The sequence below is a fragment of the Paramacrobiotus metropolitanus genome, unplaced genomic scaffold, assembly GCF_019649055.1.
Source record: "Paramacrobiotus metropolitanus isolate TYO unplaced genomic scaffold, Prichtersi_v1.0 Parri_scaffold0000067, whole genome shotgun sequence".
Classification (NCBI taxonomy): Eukaryota; Metazoa; Tardigrada; class Eutardigrada; order Parachela; family Macrobiotidae; genus Paramacrobiotus; species Paramacrobiotus metropolitanus.
In genome coordinates, this window is record NW_026570287.1 from 610,946 (window position 1) to 632,373 (window position 21,428).

Here is a 21,428-nt window from a genome sequence, read left to right on the forward strand (position 1 = left end):
TATTAAAATTATAGTATACAGTATATATGTATACTTCTATGGTTACGATTGCATGGGATACCGACAAGAGGTGCAAAACCGGGACGCGTATATGTATTTTGTTGTAAAAGGATTTTCCAGTTTACTGCAAATACTAATTTGCTTGTATCATTCTGCTTGTTTTCAGTCTCGTTTATCTATAGATGACGTTTAATATATTAGTGCATGTACTGATGATTAACAAAACAATTCTTTCACCGGTTATATTCGATCTTAATTGGAACGAAAATTGTCTACTCTCACGATAGATGTTCTGTACTTTTTATGCTAGTGCACCTAACGCTTTGCACGAACTTACGATTGTAATTTATGCGTAAGCAGTCACTTTATCAGTTCACGATCAACCCAGTGTGCATAAACTGGCGCATCCAAATCCATAAAAGCTACCGCTAAAATCAGACCATGAAATCATGAGACCAGTTACGTGTATATTTACTGCAATAAATTAGTCGCCGTTGTTATATGGATAGTAACCACCATATCCTCCATAACCGTAGACTGGTCGAATAAGCGACAAGAGCATCGCCAAAGTTGTAGCGGGAACTTTCTGTCGGGAAGTGTTCGGACGAGATGCTGCTGGGCGGCTGGGTGGATCTGGTGGCCGCGGGATATTTCCATTGGGATAACGACCTGGTCGTGCTGTTGTTGCCGGCGGATTCGGTCGGCCGTTGAGCATGGATAGCAAGACAGAGTAAGCTGCTACATCATACCCTGTAACAAAAAAACTCCAAAAATAAAATAACATAAAAAGTTTGGAAGTGCAAATGCTTATAATAATAATAGTAGGTACTATGTATTGCATGCTTATTTTTTTCAAACTTCGCCATTATTGGTAAAATGCTTAAATAATCACTGACCCGCGGATGGTTGATAGTAACCGTATCCACCACCATCTTTATTTCCTTTTTGGTCGAGTGCTAATTGTGAAGGCTCCGGGGTGGCTCTCGATCCGTGGTCGGTACTATTTTCTTGCGGTACTACACTGCTGGCTGCCGAGAGAACTGAAATTCATGAAATTTAAAAGCTAGATTATCCCTTGGTTAATTAGGTGAAGTGTTTTAACCATATGTTTTATGCGTAAATTGCAATGTGGGCACGTAGCGCGATCAGTGAGATTACCTGTACGCGTGACCTTTACGTTAATTTTGCATCACAGTTAGTTATACGCACTCGCTTATTACGGATTCCATTGCACCGGCACAGATACGGCACACAGACACGGCACTTCTATCAGAATATTTGCATAATAAAAATATGCTAAATTGAGCTCAAAATATATAGGTATCTTGATTATTGACAATTAGTAACCATCTTGTTGGTACTTGCCAAATGAATCTGGAATTACAGGCGGTTTTGGGGGAGGTCCTGAAGATGGTTCCGCTGGTTTTCTCAGACGTTGCGCAAACTCCTCGTACATCGATCTCTGAGCGGTAAAATCTGAGCCATTATTGTTCAGGAGGGAATCAAAAAACGCCGATGCACCTGTTGATTCTGCTTTGTGGAAACAATGCAAAACGGTTGCGACGAGGGTGGAATAAAAAGTTAAACAGCGCATTTCTTAGGTCACCATCTGCCGGGCAGTGCCAGAATCGGCACTTGAAGCAGATATTGTGGAATCGCTTGTCATGGTGAACGGAACGCACGGCACCACTAGGCCTGCGTGCAGCGGAATGATATTAGGTTTCGTAAATAGTGAAGTTTGACATCAGAATTACCTTCGGAATTTTAAAAACGGGTATATCCTTCATGCTTACGAAGTTCGTGAATAATTAAATGGAAGGTTACTTGAAATTCATGCTTACAGCGCACCTTCTGAAGGACATTAAAATTCACAAAATTTATTTGCAATAAGGTAGGTGAATCCGCGAAGCACTCGATGAAAACGTGACAGTCACCAGAGTGCTGCGAGCATTGTTAAAAACAGCGAATTATCGTCAGATACTGTACCTAACCATAAGCATATATGTTCTGTATCACCGCACAATACTCTTGTAGTAGGAGTACTGTTTAAAGCACGCTAATGACCCGCGCTTTATTTATAAAATTAGAAATCTGAAATTTTGAAATTTTAATTATGCTAGTTGAACCTATACTTCGGCGACTTAATGCCAACATCGACTGCTTATTAACTATTTATTCGACCTAATTTGCATCTACTGTTTCATGACCTTTCGATTTGTTGTTTGTACCGCAATTTGCTTATGCGCATATTGTTTAGAAAAGCATTCCTATCGTAATTACTGACCCTGGAAAAATTTTTCCCAAAACTGCAATACAAATAAAGGTATAGGTTACGAATCAGCAGGTCGGGAGACTCCGAGACACACCCGACCATGATTTATATCGGAAGAAGTCGGCACAATGTCTTCTACAGTCATCGTATGCAAATGCTATGCACTCTGCAGTCTATATCCGTTTATCTGGTCATAATTTATGCAGATACGGCTAAAAATGCTTGAGGTTGCCATTTGCATAGCAATATTTTAAAAAGGTCAGCAGCTATTTTGAAGTATCCAGCTGATTACCGGCCAAAACTCAAAAGCGAGAGGAAGTCAAGAAAACCCTTTTCCGTCAGTCCGCTCGGAGTTTCATTTTCAAAATTAGTCAAGACGGTCGTTGTAACAGTTTCGCATTTAACACTTTTCCTGAATAGATACCGAGTACCTGTTGCGTACACTATCACAATGCACTGTGCCATTTATTTACTGGCCTGCTTGGCTGCATGTGTCGTCAAAAGTTCCTCAGAAGTAAGAAACCAGTCTGAAATTTCGTATTCTGACATCAGAAATCCGAACACTCAGAAACGTACAATGCGAAATGTTTACCACGTTATACATAGTTGTAATTGTTTGGTCTCATTGGTGCTTCTCATCATCATGTTTTCATAATTTCCTGCCTTACTGTCCTGTCATCCTTCATCCGTTTTAATAATTTATTAAAGGTTTGCTTGGTTTTATATTTATCTGTCTTAATATCGGTAGTTATAATCCTAAAAACATGATACTATACAAGTAATACAGTAAGTACCGGTATTTGTGTTTATAGATTACTATTATTTTGTATAATAAATATACAAAATTGTGTGTAGAAGTAGTTTCAATAAATATTGGTATATTCATGATAAACCCGAAAAAAAGTGGGAGACGTGGTTCTAATAGTTTTCATTTATTTGTAGCCGGCCAATCTGGAAGCAGCCAGTGACTCGAATTCCCAAGGCGCCTTTCAGTGGCCAGAAGGAATGGGAATGGGGTCACCGGATGACGATGGAATGGTGTTGGTCAGACGTAAGCGTGAGTTGACCCCGGTACCGACGACACCGACCACCACCACCATAACAACACCGACTACCACGACTACCACCACTCCTACCACAACGACTACGACAACAACACCGACCACCACCACGACCACTACCACACCAACCACCACGACCACTACCACCCCGACCACAACAACGATCACCACCACAACTACCACGCCGACAACCACTACGACGACCACTCCAACAACAACGACTACCACGACCACACCCACAACAACAACAACCACGACGCCCACAACTACAACAACGACAACCACGCCGACAACAACCACGCCCACTACAACAACAACAACAACGACGACTACCACCACAACCACGCCTACTACCACTACTACAGCAACGACGACGAAGAAAACTACAACGAGACGTACCACAAAAAAACCGAACAATTCCGCTGTGCAGTTGATATCGGCGCTGCTGCAGGCTCTAACCGGCCGGCCCTACCTGTCATCCAACTCGCTGGTGCATTCCATTCTGCCTATGCAGCCGGTGGCGCCCATGAACCCCACCGTGGCGCTTCTGGCCGCGCTCCAAGGACGACCTTTACCAATGATGTACGGGCAATACGGCGCCGGCCGGCAGGATTCACCGGCACCCACCGGTACTAATAATGCGGGATCGTCGGCGGCAGCGGCACAGTTGGTACAGTCCATGTTAGCGGGATCAATGGGCAGCCGGGGAAATGCCGGGAAATCCTCGTAGAATTTTTTATTGTTCACGCGCATTCGTTACTGTGTACTACAAGTACTTTACACGCATTGCGCATATAATATAATCGTATATGCACTGATATCTTGTTTTGTGATGCACATTAACTGGATCGCACATGTGATACCCGTAATTCGCTTCGTGGGTCAATATTAAATTACTTACTGGAAGTCTAGAGACGAGAAGATGTTGCATTACAGTACTGTAATCAAATGTTTCAAACAATGTGAGCTGCTGTACGTATACTATGTTACAAAGGTCAGAATTCACATCGTAACAGTGCCGTTTCATTTTGCCGATTTGTGCAGTAAATCTAAATAATCGAAAGTAGCGAGTTTTTCCTGTGTATATGGCGCGCTGTTTTGTACGCCCCATTTCATAATTCATAACATCATTCATACTAATAAAGTACTGGGAAATCATTCAGACGCTATTCTGTTCTTCTGTCCTCTATTTGTTTTAATATGGTGTGTCAATATCCAGCTGTCCTTCAATAATCATTAATGGATAACCAGCTACGGGCACAGTATAATGTATAATGTATGTAAATGTATGCACAATTCAGTTTCTTATTAGCGGACTACATATTGGGTGGTAGCTACATATTCTTCCGTTTGGGAGGCAGTAATATGAGCACAAGTAGCTCGTTGAATTTATTGTAGACAGCGTTAAAATAGAATAAACAAATACACGCATTTCCTACGGTAACTGGAGAAAGTTCAAATATTTTGACGGAGTTATTCATTAGGCTTTGATTTTCTCTGGGTTTCGCTTATCTGACAAGTAGAGCGCCAATAACCTGAAAAGTGGGTGAGAAGTGCATATTATATATGTATTTCGGCAAGCTGTAGCAAAATTCAGGAACGATACAGGCTATTTCAAGTGGTGCGTTTACATTACGTACTCCCGCACTGAAATAGATTTCGGGTCGGAGGTGCAATTGTAATCTTGTCTGGACTATAAGATGTGAAAACTCTTTGAACATTTGCGACTGTGGTGGTCCAGACGCAAATACAAAAGGTCAAGCGCCGACCAATATACATTCTAAACGACTAAATTTTTGGTTAATTTTTTACGTTTTTGCTTTATCAAAGCACTTCTGACGTCCTAAAAATGCGGTCAGGTTTCTTTTTTGTCGCCGTAACAGCAGTAAGTAAAAGAACGCGAATTACATAACTAGCTGGCTAATAAAAGTGTAACTGCATGTTTGATAACTGGAAGAGCACCAAAAAGTGGTTTTTATTTATTCGAAATATTTATTTACTGCAGATTATTTCTTCCGCGGATAAGGATATTCGTATGTATATCTTTTTGTGACATTTTTTTTTTCTTTACACTGTGGCAAATATTTTATTATCAATAACCTTTTTGTCATATGTTGATTAGGTGCGAATCCTGTCCCACAGTCTCCTATAGCTTATGATACCCGTGCTCTTTCGCCGCAGCAGTTAATTTCCATAATTTCGCTGCTGTATCCGAACGTGATGCCATTAAACGCCCCTCCGTATTTCCCAGGCCGACAAGACGCTCCACCACCACTTGCCGGTTCCGGTACTCCTACTGCGGCTCTAAATGCCCAGCAGGTTTTGCAGCTCCTGCCGGTTCGTCCAGGTGGAGATGATAGTTGATGCGGAAACTTCATTGTTTAGTGCTAACAGCTTTTATAACGGGAGTAATGAAAACTGCGTTTTGTTGAGTACATACAATGACTGTGATGAAAATATAGTGCTTTCGCTTTTGTTTGCCTGTGACCGTATTTTTGTGCAATGTTATGTTTTCTAGTTCTACTTATATCTTCGGTTTTTTAAATCTTCGCCAAAATTTTCAAGCGCAGTGGCAAAACAACACAAATAAAGCCACGAAAGGTCATCACTCGTTTACCGAATTATAATCTAACAGATTATAAATCGCGCTAACAGATTGTAAAACGTACACGATCTGTACACATCTGCGAGTGGTTGTTACGACTAAAATAATATTGGTACAATATTGGCTGTTGGTAATACCAAACGCGTAAATGAAAAAATCACGCTCTGGCAAAAATAAAAAAATTTCCAATTATGCCAATTTAGCCTGTTCATACTAGTAATGATTTTTAAACATTTGTACTTCATACAATTACAAATAAAATAGACAACGCTGATTTCATTACCACGTGAGTTTTATGCTGACTTATGAATTTCAGCTTTCGTATGCCAAGCCACCTTCAAGTTTTCCACTAAGCAAGTTTGTCATAAATTACTAGAAGTTCTCAAGATAGCAATTTAAGCAACAAATTTTGTACAACGTATTTGCACGTATATTTTAACCAATAAATCACAGAAATCATGATTAACGTAATATCCTGTTCTACCACCAACTTCTTCCTGGCTTTGTTCTCCCTATTTATTTTACGGGTATGCAACGTCCAAGCTACACTAACGCCAATTTTAAAAGGTTATCTTTTCTAGAATGTGTTTTGCAAATCCATTTTATCGGCTGTGGATAATGATCGTATATCTTTAACGGTTAAACGGGATGCTGGGTCGCCTCTTACAAAACCTGCGAAGCCGAACTCCAATGACACCGGAACAAGCTTACAACACAATGGTTTGAAGGATTGTAAGAAGAATAATAATACGTTTGTCAGTTTTTAATTTGTTTATGGTTTATGGAGCCGTCAGAAAAGAAGCTGAAAAACTTTTGAGATTCAGCGCTTAAACAGTTTATGTGCAGGTTTAATAATAAGAAAAATTTTACGCAACAGTAGTCAGGAGCTATTAATGCAAATCTGTTTTCAGTGCTGGAGAAGTTTGATCTGATGATTGAGAATGCTAGAGGAAACGGAACAGGTAAGTGAACGACTGCGTTTAGTGATAATTTGAACATACAGATGTCAATAGATTCATATATCCTTACGTCCTTATTTTTTGGAAATTATCTCCTAAATCAAGATTGGTTTTTTCGATAAGTTGATGATTTTATAAAATAGAGCATCGCGCAAACGTTCCTACCTTTATCTTGCAAAAAATCTTAAGTTTTGGAGAAGGTCTAAAAAAATTTTCAGAAGCTGTAGTACTTAAAGGTTGTTAGTACTTAAAGGTTGTTAGTTTTGGAAATTATCTCCTAATTCGAGAATCCATTTGTGAAGCTTTTGATTATTTTATAAAATCCAGCATCTTCTGAAGCTTCCTACCTGCAGCTTGGAAAAAAACTTTGGTTTCCGGAACGTTTTCAAAAACCCTTTCAAACTTTCAGTACTTAGCGTTTAAAGTTCATAGAAATTTCCAGTAAATTCTAGAAACGTCTCGAATGAGCAAATACAAGTTTCGCAACTTAGCAACCTAAACTATAGTTATTCAAAATTGTCAATCCCATCAAACTTATAATTTTTTTTTAATCCTTGAAACCTTTAAGATGTTTTTAAATCTGTTTGAATACCTCAAAATAACTATAAATTTTTCGAAAGTCGGCTCCAAAAGCTTTTACATTTCAAGAATTTCTAAATATTTCGACTCGGCCCCGCGCAGCGGGGCCGTTACCTCTAATTTTTTGAGCCTCCAAAATTCCCAAATTTCGGAATTTAAAAATATCTAGAAATTTGAGTACCTCAATATCTCACGGTCTAAATTGTCTAATTTATAATTTATTTATAAATACGAGGTATCTAAAACTAAAAGCCAGCCTGCGGCCCGTTTACCGTATTCACTCACATAGCGGCTCTGTGATACTGGTGGTAGCTTGGGTATTCACTAACCTACGTTGCTCTGTAATACTGGAGGTAGCTTCACTAAATTCAAAATCTAATAAATATGTATTTATTTTATTTTTATAAATACTGAAGAGCTTGACTGAATGGCTGAAAATCTTACAATTAGTATTTAAAGATGCAGCCTGCCAGGTCACCCTGGACAACCGTTAATTGTTTCTCACAAGTTTCCTTTAATTCTGCGCTAAAATGTCGGCTGAATGGTTTTTGTGGGCATCGTGTTAATGATCCCACTCCATTCATTTAATCACCGTTTAAATATTATCGGTCGTACAAAAAAATTCAAGTTTTCAGTTCGTTAGATCGGCAATATAAAGTTACATTAAAAACGTAAAAAAGAACCGTGAAAAATGCAAACAAAAAGAAAAACTGCGGAGGCTTTTACAGTTTTATAACACTGGTCGAATTTACCGGAAAACTTGAAAACTGTCCGCATTTCACCATGTTAAAATATTTTCGTAGCTGGCCTCGCTGGGGTTTCATATTTGAAATATTTCTCAAAATCATTTTTATTGCTGTACGAAGTATATTTTGTATTTTTTTCATTCTTCCATACCTCGAACACAACTGGTCGCGCGCTAGCGCGACCTATACTTGTAGTATATATCTTTATGCGCGATGTGCAAGATAGATATTATATTATAATATTGTGAATAATAGTAACCGGCATGAGATTTTTATTTATGCCGGTTATTTTTAGTATTAACCGCAATCGTACACGACCGTATAGCAGAAGCCTTCTAAGTTTACTAGTACTTCTACAGGAGCGGTAGGAACGAGAAGTGCATTGGATAAGCAAACGAGATGGTGGGGAAATGATAACAGCAACAACAATAACAACGATAACACGGATAAGGAAGACGGAGTTCTGCATGAGAATGGATATCACTCATGGCAAGGATATTATTCCAGAATCGGAAGCCCGGGTACTGAAAAGAAACCACAAAGTCCATCTTCCGACCCTGAAAAAGGGCCTCAAGACCGACCCCTGTACTGATAACGTACAACAGTAATTTGTACTGCGCTGCTTAGGATTTATGTTCCTTTAAATGTTGCAATAGCTTCGGAAAAGTCTTTGCTGTAAAACCAAAAAGAAATACAAGCCATGTCGCAGGAATTCCGTAAGTCAATAAGCCGAAACATCCACCCCAACGGTTGCTGTAGAGTGGTAGACCATTTTTCTTCCCCTTTAGCTGCTTAACCACATTGATAAACTACTCGTAGGGATTTGCATGAAGCGCTGTTTGTAAATCAGGTAGAGGAATTTTAATTTGCCTCGTTCTGTCCAATTCGTCAGCCCGACTGGGACAATGCCGACTAACACGCTTCGAACAATATGAATTGGAAGCAACTGATTCTTGTCGAACCAAATAACGTAACAAACATAAATACATAATATCCAGAACAAGTAAATCCGCGTTCCTGTAGATTATTTCTTTCTTTTCTTGCGAACTTGCCGCGTTACAGGTGCCTTAGTAACCTTGACCAAAGAAGGATCATCAGTCAGGAGACCTTTTTTCAGGACCGTTCTCTTGTAATCCTTAAACCAGTAGCCCACTGTTAAGGCTAAAAAACCCACATCCTCGAGCAGCCGACCAGAATTTCTTGTGAACTCTGAAAGGAAAAATAATTTCTATAAAGTAAAGAAAAGATACCACATTAACAATAAGCAGCAGGAAGGCTGATGGAGCCATCTATCATCATCATTTACCGTCAAGCATTTTTAGAAATCCTTTGCTAACAACCGAAGCAAAAAGAACTTTGGACGAATCGGCTCCGGGTTGTAGCTGTTGTTTCCGATGGAGATAGCACATGTGCAGCAAAGTCTGTTCATCGAAAATTTTATAACACAATGCACGGATCCATCGGGAACTTTCTGGATAATCAGTATGAGACTGTTCACTACAAAAGTATTCCAGATCGGTTTTCTGAATGTACACTGGCGGATCATCGCCAAGAAGCCAAAGAGGAACGTAGCCTGGCCGTGGAAACAAGTATGACGGCCGGAAATCTATAATAATATTACAGACGTATGTATATTTATGCCAAACACGTTTATTACGGGATTCGATGACGCACTAAAAAAAAGATACCTGGATGGTTATAAGGAAGAAGAGGATTCAATTGCGCATCACCGATGGGAGGAATGAGCGAATGAGACTGATTATCTCCGCTTTGTTTTGCCCTTTTTCCCTGCGGTGGCAGCAGATCTGAAAAGATTTCAGACGTTCACCAAAATCAAATACATCAGGGACGTGGACACAGCACCGCAAGAACCTTACTCAATTCTTTTTTCATGAGATATTGACTTCGATGCCCGAGTTGAGCCATTTTGTCTGCTACTTTCTGTACGTAATTCTTGTGTCGCAATACAGACATGATCGCTCTGATGATCCGCGCGGCATCAAGAGGTGGTCGCTCGCCATTAACAACACCACCATGATTCAGGTTCACGAATTCTAAATTTAAAGAACACGTTAATAAACACGGTAATTCATTCGTGAATAGAGAAGAGCCAATTCGTTTTCATGCATACCGGCAATTTTTGTAAGAAATTCGTTGTCAAAAATTTCACAGATGTCTGCTCGCTTAAAAGGCAGTTTATTGGTAAATTTCCCCAGCGAATCCATGAGATCAATGGCGAAGTGGGCAGCCGGTATATGAACAGCCATTCTCTTCACACGTCGTTGTTGTGTTTTGGGAAGGTACCTCGTTCGGGTTTTTTCAAGTATTCGTCTGGGGGCATAAATACCGGCTCCGGGATAAATCTCCTGCTTACCTCCATCAGGCTGTCTTAGGTACTGTTTAACTAAATCAGCATAGGCGATCTGCGAATCATTCAGTTCTACAAGTAACAAAAGAAACAGCTTTAACCGACAAACATGAGCGAATACCATTCCGAATGTGTGTTTGTACTTAATTGGCGTAATAGCAAGGTTACCTGGCCCTGGTTTCGGTTGACGTTTTGAACCAGTCGATTTTTCGCCATCGTCTGCAACCAGTAGCATTACTAAAATTTTAAGTAAGTACAACCTACAGATCAAGAAAGCATAGCCTACTTGTAAAGTAGAAAGCGAAGGCAAAAAAAAACATAAACGCTGTACATACTCTCGTTATAATTAATAATTAGTATCAGTTAGCGAAACCACACGGAATTTACAGTTTATTTTACAACTCCACCCCATGAATATTAACACTTAACTTAATGTAAAAATAATTCACTAAATATTCATCACTGAAATAACTGATATGCGCAGTCGTAATACCAGTAGTGCAGGCACTGCAGGCACAATTTTAAAATTATATACACGATATTAGGCTAATCGGGAAAGAAATAACAAGTACTGTATATAAAAATACCAATTTATACACTGCATCAACATAACGGCATATGGCAAATGATATGGGTGCTTCAAGAAATAACACGACATCCAAAAAGTTGTTTGTCAGAACTGCGCAAAATTTCGCTCTTTACTAGCTCTGCAGCTAGTGTAGTCTAGATTCTATAACAACATTACAGATACAACAACAAGCTAACGCATGAACAACCCTAAACACGACATACTTGTTTCCGAATCTGCAGAACTGTTATCTTCAGAAGGAGCATAATCGCAATCCGCATCATCCATATCCCTGGGCTCGCAGTCGCCGTAGTTCAAGCTGCCAACAACAGCAGCGTCATTATCACACGGAAAGTCCACCGTACGATCAGACTGTGCAACAGTTGGCTGTTGGACTTCTTCCCTGACACATTCATCGTCCGGAACATGAGGGAACAGCTCGACGTATTGCAACAATTTGACTACATCCATGACTGACGAGATGTGAGGAGCCAGGGGCAAAATTTTCTGCACAACGTCATCCTCTTCCGGAACGTCATTTTCCGCCAGGAAGGCCGAAGGCACCAGTCTGACTTCGGAGTGCTTTCCCAGTTGAAACAACTCTGGCCTGATGCAGACACACTTGGCAAATTTGGGCTCATCCCCGCCGAGATCCAGCTGATAGAACAGCAAAACCTTATTTTCTCTATCAACAGCTTTCCTCCACACCGTCGAGTGGTCTGGCTCAGGATCGATGAGATTGGCCAGCTCTTCGAATGAGCAAGATGGTGCGCAATCGCTCTTGTCTTTGCTTCGGGAGTTGACTGAACGAGCTGCTGCGGATCTTCGCGATAAAGTAAAATACAAACGCCTCATTTGTTGGCCGATGATTGAAAAAGTGAATCAGATAAAACTGAGTGATAAAGGACATAACCTCAAAAACTTCGTGACGAAATGACAGAAATTCTGACGCAAAAGGTACAAAACTAATAATGTGTTGACAAAGTCACAAAGCTTTCATAACCCGACAAAGGTTTTTTTCTGATTAATTTTCCCTTCACTTGTCAACTTTGTGCAGTAACCTGTAACAGTAAGCGGAAGCGCTAAACGCACACTGTAAGCGTTTCTTTCCCCTTCGGGCGTCGCGTACAAGTAAGTACAGTTTTTACTTTTTACTGATTGTGAGGACATTTCTTTTTTCCGTGCAGCATTACAAGGTACGCCACTTACTGTATGCCAGGAGGCGCTTTTGAAAAGCAGTTTGTGGAATTACCAAAACAGCTGCGCATTGGGCAACCCCTGCAGGTTTGGTGTTTTTTCGATTTGTTCAAATTCATACAATCCGTGCGTACCATAGCTTAAAAAATGCAGAAAAAAAAGTTAAGTTTGAAAACGAAAAGTCTATAAGCAAAAAGTTTTGAAAGAAACGTTTGATTTGCGATTTAAGAGAATTTCGTTCAGCATGGAGGTCTACGAGGCGGTTTGCCATAGACCGCTCTGCTGAACGCTTTGCCATAGACCGCTTCTCTTAAATCGCAAATCAAACGTTTCTTTCAAAACTTTTTGCTTATAGACTTTTCGTTTTCAAACTTAACTTTTTTTTCTGCATTTTTTAAGCTATGGTACGCACGGATTGTATGAATTTGAACAAATCGAAAAAACACCAAACCTGCAGGGGTTGCCCAATGCGCAGCTGTTTTGGTAATTCCACAAACTGCTTTTCAAAAGCGCCTCCTGGCATACAGTAAGTGGCGTACTTACAAGAATTTTTGCCTTTTGAAACTTTTTAGTTTTCGGTTCCGAACAGAGATTATTGTTTTTTTGTTGACCAGTAAGCAGTAGATGGTTGATTTGCTCTTTGGTGTGTTCGATGGTTATTCTGGAGACAGACCGCTGGAACCCGCGAAAAGGGGTGACTACTCGTTAATCCTAACTTCGAAAGTGGATGTTTGAGCAGGCTTCGTGATTGAGATTGCGCCACCATTCTTTTGTTGCATTATTAGTTATTATCGCTTCTTCCTTGCAATTATTACTCCCGCTTACAATTTGCAAGCATGGCCGGCATGCAGGGCTTGACTCCGGAGCAACTGAACATCGTTGCGGAGCTGGAAATCGAGATGATGTCTGATATGTACCATCGCATGACTAACGGATGCTTCCAGAAGTGTCTTCCCCTGAAATTTAAAGATTCAGAGCTTACAAAGGGTGAATCAGTATGCGTGGATCGCTGTGTCGCCAAGTATCTGGAAGTGCATGACCGTATAGGGAAGAAACTGACTGCTATGTCCATGCAGGACGAAGCCGCAATGAAGCAACTGCAAACCGCAGCGGCACCTCGGTAACAGTGAACCGTATAATCGTATTTCAGGGGTATATTTCGAGCGAGGTGACTGGTTGTTTGAATTACCAGCAACTGTCTTTTACTATTTGGATACGGAAAATGGGTGAAATTATTTGATAAACGCGTATGCTGGACGTTTGCCAGTTGCGCACATGCCGTTACTTTGTACAGTGAGATGTTGTTTGGTAATTTGGTTGATGAAATGCATTATTATCAAAAAATCTGTAAACTACTAGTATTTAATCTTGTTGTGGTACTTTGGAATACGAGATACAGTTTTTGGATGCGGGCCAGTGGACATCTGACAAACAAAAAAAATCAAACAATCGCATAAGATTTTTTTGTAGCCGTTTTATAGCTTTAAGTAACATCCTGTCCAGTTGTCTGCTCTATTTCTACCTAGTGTTTTCTACAGTGTTTCTTTCAGTGCAAATACTTGATACAAAATGCTGTACTCGGACTTATTAGGTTTATTCGTATAAAAATCTATCCATCCGTATAAAAATTGAGTAAGTAAATTATGGATTCCAAAAGTTTACAAACACTAAGCAGTATGAACGAGGGTTTTCATTACTATTCTGCACATGCAACTGGCCGATCTATTACCATTACGGAGCAACACTGCAATCAGGAAAAAAGCATAATTTATTGTCATATGCAACGAAAGTTGCAAAGGAATACAAATCAGGAAAGTGAACAAACGTACGGTACAGAGGGAAACCCAATCTATTTCAATCCAACAATTTTCTTGTATCGTAAACCCACTACGATTTTGCTGTTAATGTTGACCGATGAAGGATCATCATTCAAAATTTTCTTTTTCACGACTGTACGTTGATTTTCTCTGAACCAATTCCTCAGAATAGCGGTCAAGGCATCCCTGTTTATCGGATCACGACTGGAGGTGTGGTTGTTTATGAACTCTGCAGAACAAAAAAGAAATGCATATGATTGTTCCAGTTTTCTTGAAGATCAAACTTCCATAATAATATCAACAAATAATATCCTCCATAATAAGAAAAATCAAATAATCATCCACAAAAGCCCTCACTGGACAATCCCAAACAGCAGACGCTTGGAGTTATTCCACTTATTACAAACAACAAAGCGAATTCTGACAGTTCAACGATATTCCAAAGTTTGATTAATCGCTCCGGAGTTATTGATAACAAAAATATCGACTCTCAGGTGAAACAGATATTTATTCACCTACCTTCAATTGTCTTAATGAACCCTGTGCTGACAAACTGGTGAAAATAAACATATTTCGGTTTTCCTTCGTCTTCTTGCTTTTTTTCGAGGTAGTACATGTGAAATATGGCTTGCTGATCCATAATCTGATACATGAGGGCACGGATCCACCTGCTCATTTTTGGGTATTCATTACGCGACTGCGCACTGATAAAATAATCCCGCCAGCTGTTCTTAATGTATACAGGTGGAACATTTCCTCCCTGGATTAACGGGACGTAGTCCTGCCTGGGAAACAGGTACGACGGCCAAAAATCTGAAATACGGATATAGCTTGTCAAAATTCCGCCGTACTATCGACAACAAGTAAAGGTACCGCACTACGCAGTTCCTACCTGGGTGATTAAATGGAAGTAAAGGATTCCATGGAATATTTCCTGCTGGAGAAATCAAGGAAACGTTAAGAGCAGAACCCGAAACGGGCTGAGTACGGGGGTTCCGCCGCTCTAAAAATAAAAAAGACCTACAAACCGATTTTGATTACTGGCCTACAAATTGTATAAACTATAAAGGTTAAGAATCTGATACCAAAAGCAAGCAGCCATATAAAATACCCATCAACTTGCACATGCTCCTGTACCTTTTTTTGGCTTATACTTATAACCATTTGCTCTCTTTTCACGATTTTGATGGTAATGTCGTAGTTTTACACGTATGGCTTTTCTGATTTCCTGCACGGACGCTGAAGGTCTACTGCCGTTCAAAATTTCCGGATGGTTTAAATCGATAAATCCTGCATCAACAACGCCCCGAATCAGCAAAATGCCCGCTGGTACAACGCAGTAACGATCTGTAGTTACTAGCTCAGCCTGTTTTCCACCCACGTGCTACTTTTGTCAGATATTCTTCATCGAACACCTGAGCCGTATGATCCCAGTGCACTTTGTCCGTGAATTTTCCAAGAGAATCCATTAATTCCACTGCAAAAACCGATCCCGGTCCTTTGCTGTTTAGGATCCTCACGCGGTCGTTGTTCTGCTTTGTGCACTGCTTCAGATATCGGTCCCGAATGCGTTTAAGAAGCTTCGAGGGAGCATAAATACCGGCATCAGGATAAATCTCCACTTTGCCTCTTCCGGGCTGGCTTAAGCTGTGCTTCACCAGTTTCGCATACGCAATCTGGGCATCGTTCAGCTCTGAAAGACATCAACCTTCCAGTACAGGCAAGAAAATTCAGATAAATGCAGTCACACCTGGTTCCGGTAGGGGAAGACGCTTGGATGCAGTTTTCGGTGTATTTGGGAGTGCTGCAAACGATACCATAAATGTTTGGCCTAAAAAGACTCTTGCAATGCTAAAAAAAGTATTGATAAAAAATTTTCGAAGGTTCAAACTCAGACTAAGTTATAAGACATCTATAACAATATACACAAAGATATACATGCTGCTTAACAAGGGACAAAAATTACAAACAACAATTATGCAGTAAAATTAATCATAACCAACTTTTTACATTTCATTATGGTATTCATACAATTACTGTCTTATCTTGCAATACATAATCACGGGGACAGAACAGATACCAGATTGCGATCACCAAACACTCAAGTTTACTAAAAATCAGATTCAAACACCAGATCTGAAGATGGCTTTTACTGCTCAAAAGTTTACGATGTTACCATTTTTTTCGGGCGCAGCCGGTGTTGCATCATCAGAGTCAACGTCAAAGCCAGATAGAAGATCGTCACAGCGGTTGTCCTCATCTTCCAAATGTGTCTCCTTTTCCACGCTGACTTTTTCCACCAGATTTACAGGAGGAGTGACGTTTTTTTCGTGAGTTACTTTTACTTGTTTATCGCTGTCCAGATCATCATCCGGTGTCGCAGGGTACAATTCGACATACTGCAGCAGTCGTACCACGTCCATAATAGAAGTGATGATAGGTGCAACAGGCAACACAGTCCGAACGCTTTTATCAGCAACGAGATCATCATCTAGGAATACTGACGGAATCAATTGGATTTTCGTATGCCTGCTCAACCGGAACGCTTCCGGTTTGATGCAGACGCATTTAGAGAATTTGGGTAATTCACCACCGAGATCCAGTTGATAGAACAGCAATGCTTTCTGATCCCTGTCGACAGCTTTCCTCCACACTGTTGCCGTTGTGTTTGGCTCTGGGTCCATGAGATTGGCCAGTTCGTCGAATGTGCAGGGTGGTTCCGCACCGTTGTTGGACCCCGAAGTGCAGCTGGCTAGGGGTGTGCGGCTGCAAGGAAGTGTGAACTGCAGGCGCCTCATTGCACTCTTGTAGTCTTGTGGATAAACTGCTGAACTTGAATTCAGGAGCCCTGGGCAGGAGTAGGGGTCCAAAAATCAACACCTTCCAAGCAAAAGGAATGTAAGGTACATAAAGACTGGCCAAGCAAACAAGCCTCTGCGTCTGATAAAATTAGTACTGGAAAGGTGGAAGAGCTTCGAAAATAAACATGGACGGTAAGACGGTACACATTACAAAACTGCACTATATCGAAACCAGAAAAGTTGACGAAAACCAACAAATTTTGAAAAGATAAACCGTAAACGGATTTAAAAAAATAAAAACAAGAATTTGTATACTGACGATGAGAAGAGGCATTGTACCAAGTACCAACCACCAACGCCACACAATCGCACTCCGCAGCAGGTGGACACTGCGGCACCGTCAGCTGTTTTGCGCAGTCTTAGTACCACTTGCCAACTACCACTACCAGCTTGGTATGTAGTGGTATGTTGTTGTTGACGAAATTACAGTACAATTTCAAAACTTCTAACAACGTCGTACTAGACCGGCTTGTATCCACTATCCACTTCTCACAGTTAGACCGCCCTGTTGTTGTTGGAATCAGATCAGATTAAAAGCACTAATTAAAATATTGTACAGTACCCGTGGCATAATTAGGAAACGCACGATTACAGATGTCGAACACTAGCGACTAGTGATTACTGATTCAATCTGATTTTGCAATGTGCATTTCAATTGTTTTTGTCGCTATATTCGCGTAACGAAAATAGGTGCAGTTGAATGTTTGGCATTCGCGCACATAAGCTGCTAGTCTGCTACAAAAGTTTTGTAAGACAAAAGTCTGCCACAAACCTGAGAAACTGAAGTTGAATTTGCACAGTACGTAACAATTTGCACAGTACGTTCATGAAGTGGTGCATCGTTTTGTAAACCATTTATCTGTACATTTAATATTGCTCAAATCCCACTTCTGAGTTTTGAATATTCTTTTGGGTGTGGCATCTTTTGTTTCGAAGTTTAAAACAACCGCACTGAGAACTTTTCATTCAGTGTTTCTTCGTATTAAAACGATGTCCAGTTGCTTATTTTGTGCATACATCCCTGCTCGGCTACTCCTAGTTATCGACTTTAAACTTAGGTAATTAAAAAAATATGTAGTCTATTTCTACTCTAGCTTTTTATAAGCTCCAATTAGGATTCACAATTTATGAATACTAATGCTTGCACACGCGGCTGCCAGAAAGTAGGCACATGGGAAGTACAGAAATCGAATAGCCGAGCTATTTCAGTCCAACAATTTTCTTGTACCTTAATCCAACAACGATCTTGCTATGCACGTTGACAGATAATGGATCAGCGTTCAAAATATTCCTTTTCAAGACCGTAAGCCGATTTTCTTTAAACCATTTGCTTAGGATGCCGGTCAAAGTATCCCTATTTATTAGTTCGCGACTGGTGGTATGGTAGTTTATGAACTCTGCAAAGCAAACGAGAAATGCATAAGTTTGGTCCAGTTTCTAAACAATCAAATTTCCGTATACTGTACCATTACCAAAAATTAAATACAATACTCGTATAGTCTCGTATTCATGCACGAAGTCCACGGTTAATTTAGCATGAAAACGCTCGGAATTACTGCACGCGTTTCTCTGGTTATAAAAAGCAAATTCGCTCTCACAGTTTACCAATACGCCAAAATCTGATCACCTGCTTCAGGGCTTTTTCACCAATAACAAAAAAAACAACTATGAATTAGAAAATACCTTACCTTCGAGAGTTTTAACGAATCCTGTGCTGACAAAGTGATGAAAAAAAGTATAGTTCGGTCCTTCTCCGTCTTCTGCCTTTTTATAGAGATAGCACATGTGAAATATGGCTTGTTGGTCCACAATCTGATACATGATCGCACGAATCCAACGTTTAATTTTTGGATAGTCAACACGCGACTGCGCACTGATAAAATAATCCCGCCATGTATTCTTAACGTATATTGGAGGAACATTTCCATCTTGGATTAGTGGAACATAGTCCAACCTGGGAAACAAGTACGACGGCCGAAACTCTACAATGCGGCAACAGTTAATAAGAATATTTAGAGTATTTCTGTTGTTATATTTGCATTCAGAGTATCTACAATACTGTGGTACACACTACACGCCTGGATGATTGAATGGGAGCAAGGGGTTCCACAAAATATTCTCTGCTGGAGAAATTAGTGAAACGCTAAGGGCAGAATCTGAAACGGGTGGGTTATCGGGCTTCCACTTGGGACGTTCTGGAGAACATAAACCTTGCTGTGTTTAAATCGTAGAAATGCACAGAATGCCAACCGATCAACAGGTATAGTAAAAAATGCTCATTAACTTGTAAATGTTCTCGTACTTTTTTTGTGTTTTAACCGGTAGCCGTTTCGCTCTCTTCTCCCGATAATGATGATATCGTTGTAATTTTGCCCGTATGGCTTTTCGGATATCCTGTACGGATGCTAGCGGTCTGTTACCGTTCAGAATTTCGGGATGATTCAAGTCGATAAAACCTGTAGCAACAACGCGCCAAACCATTAAAGCTCGTAAAAAGCGCTGTCAGGATGTGGCTAACGTGCTTTCCACCCACGAGCTATTTTTGTCAGATATTCCTCATCAAACACCTGTGATGTGTAATTCCAGTGCACTCTGTCGGTAAATTTTCCAAGAGAATCGATCAGTTCTACTGCAAAAATCGAGCCAGGACCTTTGCTGTTCAGGATCCTCACACGGTCGTTGTTCTGCTTTGTGCACTGCTTCAGATATTTGTCCCGAATGCGCTTGAGAAGCATCGTGGGAGCATGAAGACCGGCACCGGGATAAATTTCTTCTTTACGCTGACCAGGCTGGGTTAAACTGTGTTTCACCAGTTTAGCGTAGGCAATCTGAGCATCGTTCAGTTCTAAAAAATATTATTGCTATTGCAATATATATATCGCACAATCTTCAGGCAAGTGCGGCACACCTGGTTCCGGTAGGGGAAGTCGCTTTGGTGCGGGTTTCGACGCATCTTTTATCACAATTCTGCGGGGTGCTGCAAACGACACCACAAAATTGCAGGGAAAAAAATGATTAAATTCTTATGAAACATTAATATGCGAGGAGTAAAGGATACGCACAAAGATATGCTGCAAGAGACGAAAAAACACGCAAATCACAGCTACGTATAGAATAATGTACTGACTAGAGTAGTCACCGTAGTCTACAGCGCCAATTTTTACTTTTTAAAATTTTAGGTTATATATAGTATTTACTATTTACGATTAGTAAAAAATGAAACAGCCATCATCAAGATGGACGGTCCCTAAGATGGACGGTCCCTAAAAATATATTAAGTATTCTGCAAACACCAAATGACTTAAGTCGCTCGAAGGTTTTTACGATATTACCGTTTTTTGTGGTCGTAGCAGATGGTCTAACATCCGAGTCAGCATACAAGCTAGATACTGATAGGCGGTCATCGCAGCCATTTTCAACTTCAGAATGTTTCTCTTCTTCCACCCTGGCTCCATTCGCCAGATTTATATAAGGAGCGACGACATTGTCGTGAGTTGCGTTTTCCAGGTTACCGCAATCCGGATCATCATCTGGCGTCTCAGGATACAGCTCGACATACTGCAGCAGTCTGACAACGTCCATAGTAGAATTAATGACTGGCGCAACAGTCAGTGCAGTCTGAACACTGGTATCTGCAACGAGATCGTCATCCAGGAATACTGACGGAATCAATTGGATTTTCGTATGGTTGTTCAACCGGAACGCTTCCGGTTCGATGCAGACGCATTTAGAGAATTTGGGTAATTCACCACCGAGATCCAGTTGATAGAACAGCAGTGCTTTCTTCTCCCTGTCAACAGCTTTCCTCCACACTGTCGACTTGTCTGGATCTGGGTCCATGAGACTTGCCAGTTCGTCGAATGTGCATGGTGGTTCCCGAGCGCCGTTAGTGCCAAAGCTGTGGCTCACAAAGCGAGGAAGCGTGAAGGGAAGGCGTTTCATTGCATTCCTGTGCAGAAGTGCTCAGTGTGGGATCGCGACCACCACGTACTGTTAGTCCTTAGGCAAACAAAGAGAGCTAACCCTAACGATGCTAAGAAAACATGCAGTCTTCATTTTTCAGAAACGTATTTGCGTCGGATACAGCAAAACTTCTGCAAAAGTACTGGAAAAGTATCAAAAACCATACGAGTATAGTCTAAAAAACTGCACTCTATATTAAACCCATAAATGTTATTTCTGGTTTTAACTTTTTGACTTTAACTATAAAGAGTTATTAAAGACTAAAGTAGTAAAGTTTCAATATTTTCCGGAGGCGTAGCGCTGTATAGTGCGTACGTCTAAAGGCAAGATACGTACGTTTACGTACGTACGTATATATATATGTAAGACTAGTCTTAACATATATATTGCCTTTAGGCATGAATTCAGGTCGTTTCCTATCTTGGGAACTGT

The 21,428-nt window shown here is 40.5% G+C and overlaps 5 protein-coding genes across 11 annotated transcripts; 2 read left to right on the top strand and 3 right to left on the bottom strand.

Moving 5' to 3' along the window:
* Nucleotides 1-333: 333 nt before the first annotated feature.
* Nucleotides 334-1,747, bottom strand: LOC129594346 (uncharacterized). Its single transcript, XM_055490997.1, has 3 exons — nt 1,366-1,747; nt 897-1,040; nt 334-750 (listed from the first exon to the last, which is right to left on the bottom strand). The coding sequence occupies exons 1-3, from the start codon at nt 1,592-1,594 to the stop codon at nt 485-487; spliced, it is 639 nt and encodes a 212-aa protein (XP_055346972.1). The 5' UTR covers nt 1,595-1,747; the 3' UTR covers nt 334-484.
* An 862-nt stretch (nt 1,748-2,609) lies between these two features.
* On the top strand, nt 2,610-4,271 carry LOC129594340 (uncharacterized). Its single transcript, XM_055490990.1, has 2 exons — nt 2,610-2,786; nt 3,215-4,271. The coding sequence occupies exons 1-2, from the start codon at nt 2,724-2,726 to the stop codon at nt 4,061-4,063; spliced, it is 912 nt and encodes a 303-aa protein (XP_055346965.1). The 5' UTR covers nt 2,610-2,723; the 3' UTR covers nt 4,064-4,271.
* A 719-nt stretch (nt 4,272-4,990) lies between these two features.
* On the top strand, nt 4,991-8,961 carry LOC129594313 (uncharacterized). 2 transcript variants are annotated; one of them, XR_008691180.1, is made up of 6 exons: nt 4,991-5,218; nt 5,339-5,366; nt 5,456-6,224; nt 6,520-6,670; nt 6,850-6,900; nt 8,582-8,961. XR_008691180.1 is itself a non-coding variant. In XM_055490954.1 (4 exons), exons 1-4 carry the CDS (start codon nt 6,397-6,399, stop codon nt 8,812-8,814), a joined length of 504 nt encoding a protein of 167 aa, XP_055346929.1. In that variant the 5' UTR covers nt 6,298-6,396; the 3' UTR covers nt 8,815-8,961. The 2 variants fall into 2 exon arrangements, 1 of the variants encoding a protein (XP_055346929.1); XM_055490954.1 differs by lacking the exons at nt 4,991-5,218; nt 5,339-5,366; nt 5,456-6,224 and adding an exon at nt 6,298-6,465.
* A 99-nt stretch (nt 8,962-9,060) lies between these two features.
* Nucleotides 9,061-13,448, bottom strand: LOC129594312 (uncharacterized). Its single transcript, XM_055490953.1, has 8 exons — nt 12,899-13,448; nt 11,383-12,219; nt 10,759-10,809; nt 10,354-10,662; nt 10,100-10,276; nt 9,911-10,027; nt 9,529-9,828; nt 9,061-9,431 (listed from the first exon to the last, which is right to left on the bottom strand). Exons 2-8 carry the CDS (start codon nt 12,011-12,013, stop codon nt 9,247-9,249), a joined length of 1,770 nt encoding a protein of 589 aa, XP_055346928.1. The 5' UTR covers nt 12,014-12,219; nt 12,899-13,448; the 3' UTR covers nt 9,061-9,246.
* A 563-nt stretch (nt 13,449-14,011) lies between these two features.
* Nucleotides 14,012-21,262, bottom strand: LOC129594324 (uncharacterized). Of its 6 annotated transcripts, none has more exons than XM_055490970.1 (14): nt 20,366-21,262; nt 19,942-20,010; nt 19,567-19,878; nt 19,336-19,489; nt 19,105-19,228; nt 18,722-19,015; nt 18,262-18,430; nt 16,349-17,052; nt 15,923-15,976; nt 15,554-15,865; nt 15,310-15,462; nt 15,065-15,175; nt 14,692-14,985; nt 14,012-14,401 (listed from the first exon to the last, which is right to left on the bottom strand). In XM_055490970.1, exons 8-14 carry the CDS (start codon nt 16,968-16,970, stop codon nt 14,205-14,207), a joined length of 1,743 nt encoding a protein of 580 aa, XP_055346945.1. In that variant the 5' UTR covers nt 16,971-17,052; nt 18,262-18,430; nt 18,722-19,015; nt 19,105-19,228; nt 19,336-19,489; nt 19,567-19,878; nt 19,942-20,010; nt 20,366-21,262; the 3' UTR covers nt 14,012-14,204. The 6 variants fall into 6 exon arrangements, with proteins under 6 accessions (XP_055346945.1, XP_055346947.1, XP_055346944.1 ...); XM_055490972.1 differs by having other exon boundaries at nt 16,349-16,663; nt 16,763-17,052; nt 18,722-19,228; XM_055490969.1 differs by having other exon boundaries at nt 18,722-19,228; nt 19,601-19,878.
* Nucleotides 21,263-21,428: the final 166 nt, after the last annotated feature.